The sequence below is a fragment of the Triticum dicoccoides genome, chromosome 7B, assembly GCF_002162155.2.
Source record: "Triticum dicoccoides isolate Atlit2015 ecotype Zavitan chromosome 7B, WEW_v2.0, whole genome shotgun sequence".
NCBI classification, from domain to species: domain Eukaryota; kingdom Viridiplantae; phylum Streptophyta; class Magnoliopsida; order Poales; family Poaceae; genus Triticum; species Triticum dicoccoides.
This window is the reverse complement of record NC_041393.1, coordinates 345103053-345108036: the sequence shown is the minus strand read 5'-3', so window position 1 is coordinate 345108036 and position 4984 is coordinate 345103053. Positions and strand designations below refer to the sequence as shown.

General features: G+C 42.7%; 1 protein-coding gene across 8 annotated transcripts in view; it reads right to left on the bottom strand.

Annotated features, from left to right (window-relative positions):
* LOC119336341 (golgin candidate 3-like) overlaps positions 1-1294 on the bottom strand; it is a 6468-nt gene extending 5174 nt beyond the window's left edge. For 7 of the 8 annotated variants that reach the window (XM_037608333.1, XM_037608335.1, XM_037608337.1 and 4 more), the window contains exons 1-2: positions 996-1294; positions 224-322 (exon numbers count right to left, since the gene is read on the bottom strand). In XM_037608333.1, the coding sequence (XP_037464230.1) occupies positions 224-322; positions 996-1178 (282 nt within the window). In that variant the 5' untranslated portion in view covers positions 1179-1294. The remainder of the gene's footprint in view (positions 1-223; positions 323-995) is intronic. The other variant, XM_037608336.1, reaches the window with a different exon arrangement.
* Positions 1295-4984: the final 3690 nt, after the last annotated feature.

Below are 4984 nucleotides of genomic sequence, written 5' to 3'. Positions count from 1 at the left end.
TATAGGGCCTAATGCGTTTTTCGAGGCTAACTTTGACCAAGTGTTAGAGCAATAATGCATGACATGCAAGTTACACAAAGCATACCGTCAAATTCGTACGTGAAAGGAGCTTCCAATGATATAATATTCACATTATACATCTCATGTATTATTAATCTTATCAATAGTCAAAGGCGGTCTTGAAAAACGCATTAGGCCCTATATAGATGGAAGGAGGGAGTACCTCCTTTTCCTTCAACATGGCAGCATAATTGAAGGACAATGCCTTTATCTCAGCCTCAGAAGCTTGAATTTTTTCAATATCTTCCTTGAGTTTAGAAATCTACAGCAAAAAAATGCTATTGCATCAGGAGGCACTGCACTGATACTGCTCTACTTCCACAGTTAGCCGCATAGAAATACAACACGAATATGTGTTCATAACAAGTCCAAATCATGCAACCAACCATACCAAATAATAGTTTGCTATGCGATCCAACATTTGGAGAGTGATGGAAGATCAATAACATCTAACAAAAGCCCTGTTATTAAAAAACTTATAGGTAGCAACATATACTTCACTTGCATCGGATAGACATTGTCAGACTAAGATGCACAGTTAACATAATAACATATCACCACATACCAAATTCATTTGGAGCATACCTTCTCTTCAGAGGTGGTTCACTTCCCAATACCTTTAGCTAACCACTAGCCTAACCATTTTATTTCCCTTATTGAGTGAACTTCCAAGGAAAGTATCTGTTGACAGACTAAAACTACAGCATCGCACAAAGTAGTCAAATAGCAAGGGTTAGCTCATCAGCACGAATTGCCTTCTAATATCAGGCGTGTGCGGGCTAGGCCATTTATATATCTAACAAGTATATGCACTCAAACTCGCGAACGAACAGCATCGGGCAAACAAGAACATGTCTCGTGGGTGGGAGCCTCTCCTCGGACCATTTTAACACGAGACGAGACGTGCGTGGGCAGAATAAGGAATGGCCCGTTACCTCGTCCGGCTCGGCGGGGTCCGGCCGGGTGTACCGCCTCCGCCGCCCGGACGACGGAGGCGTAGGGGCGTGGTCTCCGCGCCGAGATGGCCACGGCGCGGGGATCTCGTCTGCCGTGGCGTCATCGACCTCGCCAGCGAGCCGGCAGAGGCTCTCCCTATAGGTCGCTATAGAGCTCCGCATCTACGATGGCGCCACCGCTTGATGGCCGGTTGGATCCTACGGGAGCGCGCAGGGTTAGGGCTCGGGGCCGAAGTGGCGGGTTCAGGCGAGGAGGAGATCTGTGAGAGGTGGGAGGAGTGACTAACGGAAAAGGGTCAAAGGTTATAGAGATAAAAGGGGCGATTTGATTTTCAGCCACTACTTACTTTGGACATTGACAATTTGCCACTGCTTAGATTGTATTTAATTTTTTGCCACTCTTTTGTTTGCCATTTGATTTTTTGCCACTTTTCAACACAAAAACAATAATTCCAAATGATAAATATATTACCTGCACAATGCAGTGGACAAGTATACCCTTATGTGTGTGTTTGCCAGGAACTCAGATGCACACGAAGAACTCAAACCCATCCGTTGTTCACACGACAGTAGACGGTGACGCTCCTCTACGAGCAGCGGACAAGGCCGACGCCAGCAGGGACCAGCAGCAAAGACAGCGGCGCCCAGGTCCACGCCAAGGCTGAACACGACGAGCCCAAGTCGAGCCGGGCGACGGGCTGAGAGAGGGAGAGAGAGAGAGAGAAGGAGGGAGAGAGGGAGAGGGGGGGAGGGAGGGAGGGGACCTAGCCGCCGTCGTCGAGGACCACGGGGAATCGCCGGGACGAATCGCCGCCATCTTCCGTCGAGCACCAGTAGCGACAGACGAGAGTCAGATGGAGAACGAGGGAGGAGACGAGCTCGTCTCCTTGGTAAATCGAACGGGCAAGGGCACTCTGGTCATTTCCACGTGGGTCCCACATGACAGGGGCAACACACTCAATTCTAAAATAAGGAGTGGCAAATAAGCAAATACAAAATAACAAATGGCTAATCGTTAAAGTGCGAAGTAACTAGTGGCAAAAAATAAAAATTCCCGAGATAAAGACATGTTTCTTTTCCTCTTCCTCAATCTCTAATCTTTCCCTCACTTGTTTCAAAATAAATGACTCGGTTTTATACTAACTATAAAGTTAGTATAAAACTGGATCGTCTATTTTGAAACAGAGGGAGTATTTCTACTTTCATTAATAAAGTGAATAGTGTTTCTGGTTGTTCATTATCCAAATTGCCGAAGTTGTCCATAATTACTCACCATGTCATCCATAAGTTGACAAAAAAAGAATAAATTGTTTTTTCTTTACACGCGACCGGCAGCTTTGATTCAATAAATTTAAATTCCGTTATAAAGTATAAGGATTGACATGGACGAGTGGATAGAGCATCCTGCTTTGGTACTGAGGATCGAGTCACCCATTTCCCCTTTTTATTCTTTTTCCCACAGATTTAATTTTTTTTAATATTCATATTTTTTAAACCGCAACTTCAAATCTAACATTTTATATATGAAAATCCTCAGAAAAATGTGTACATTTCAAAAATCCTATTATCTTGCATGTTATTCATTTCTAAATTATGTTTAGCATCCAACTTTAATCAATATCTTCTTTACATGTGGTATTTTGAAAATGCCGATTGTATATGTTTTACCCCATTTAAACTGAGTAGATGTGATAGTTTATTACTTTCACAAAAACTACACATAAGCATCATGTCCATTTCACACAGTGCATGATAAACAACCCATATACGATAATGTACACGAAACTATTGATATGAGTTTTATGTAAATCAGTGGCTTACCGTTGATTTTCATATTGTTTGAGATTTATATAAAGATGTTGATATGGAACCTTGAATATTTGGCATGCATGCTTGGTTGTTTTTGGTAAAGCCATGTAGTATGTTTGCAATCAAAGTAAGTCTTGACTTGATTACAGTTATAAACACAAGTATCAGCAAGACAAAAATAATGCTCTTATGCACATGCTATCATTGAGTACTAACATGTATTTTGCTATTTTCATTCTAATGCAATATTTATTGGGCATCACTTAGGAGTAACAAAAATTAGAGGCGTAAAGAGATAGCGGCAACTTGATAGATGTTTCTGTTATCTAATGGATTAGAAACACCTTGAGTACACTTCAAAGATCATCTCATCTTTCTATTTTTGTGTAACACCACTTATCATGTTGTTTGTTGTGTGGCACTGTGAAAGATTTTAAAAGATTTGCTGATGTCATCGGTGTGTGCATGAGGGATGATTTTTTTCTCCCGTTGAAATGCACAGGCATGTTTGCTGGTAATAATAAAGCAAATAGTGCTTCTAGTGGTCCCTCATCGAATCTACCCCTAAAGTTGGCACAAATTACCCACCATGACATCCATAAGTGCGAAAAAAGAACCAATTTTTTCATGTAGGCACTTTCGTTGATTCATTTACAAGCAATCCCGCGAGGTATCACAAGTTGGTAGGTAGTGCACCGGTTAGAACCTCTCTCATCCATTGTAGAGACCCAGGTTCGACTCCCCTGGCGCTCTTATTTCTCTTTTCTTTTACTAGTAATCGTGTACGTGCAAATGCACGTATCTAAGTAAAATTGATCATTATTCAATTTGCATGCAGGTACAAATCTGAACAAATAATTTTAAGAACATAACTAACATATATATCTTTTACTAGAAGAACGCACGTGCGTTGCAACGAGGCCACATTAACTTTAAGAGTTCAATATTACGACATTGGCGACCTTTTTTACCATCAAATCATCACACACACACAGACACACACTCTCCCTCCGTCTTCCTCACTCTCTATCCCCCTCTCCCTCTCTCTCTAACACACACACATATCCATCTTATTGGGTACGGGACCATAATCCATCTTATTTCTATGCGCCAAAAAAATGGAATAGCAAAGCTAAGTATGCCTACATACGCTCAGATTATATATAAGAATCTTGCGTGAACAATTGCAACAAAGCACTAAGCAGCGATAAATTTAAATAAAAAATCCATTAACTATGCAGGCAACAGGCTTGTTACAACATAGAGAGATAGGAAAATGTCACCTCCAGTAATGTAGCGCAAAGGAGTGGAACGAAGCATGAATGAGCGGTTGTCTGTTCTTCTCCATGTACATGGATCAGCAGTAGAGGCCAAGTATATAAGTACTTGACCGAACTCCACACTCCACTCTTCGTGTACGGAGAGCCATGTCACCTTCTCGCCGCTGCAGCATGGGAGGACGGCTGGTTCACGTGACCCTCCAGCTGGGGGATCCATGGTGGCTGACCGTCGAGCTCGAGGCAGAGAAGTTGAGGGCAGTAGTGGCGAGATCCATGCCGGCCAACCGGGCGAAGAGGAGGTCGTCGGGGAGGGACACATCGGCAAGATCCGGTCACCACGCGACCTGAAGAGCAACAGTGATCTCCACAAGCTGTAGGCCGATGGCGTGCTCCATCCCCTGCGATGGGGTGACCATGGCGGTGGCCACAGCTCCTCATGCTCGCCTCGATCTTGGCGACACACCCTGAGTGTAGGAGGCAGCAACGACCTCGACGAAATCATGGCCTCCATCCCGGAACGCAATCATGTCGCTCTAAATAAATGAATTCAATCATGTGACTCTAATTACTTCGGATTGTTATGTGCACACTAAGCGGGGTGCAGTTAGGAAAGAAAATGTTCTCTAATTAAAGTGATTGAGTGATTTAAGGTAAGGTTAATTAATTTAGATTTGATTTTTAGTGATTGTTAGTAAAGTACGATGCGTCTTTAAAATCTTTTATTTGTTTCCTTAAAATATATTATTTGTTTCCTAAAGAAATTTGCAATAATGGAAGATATCGGTTGATTTGGATAAGTTAGTAAATTTAAATCCGTGATTGCGTGCACGTTTGGAAAGTGCTGATCTCCACAAGCTGTAGGCCGACGGCGTGCTCCAT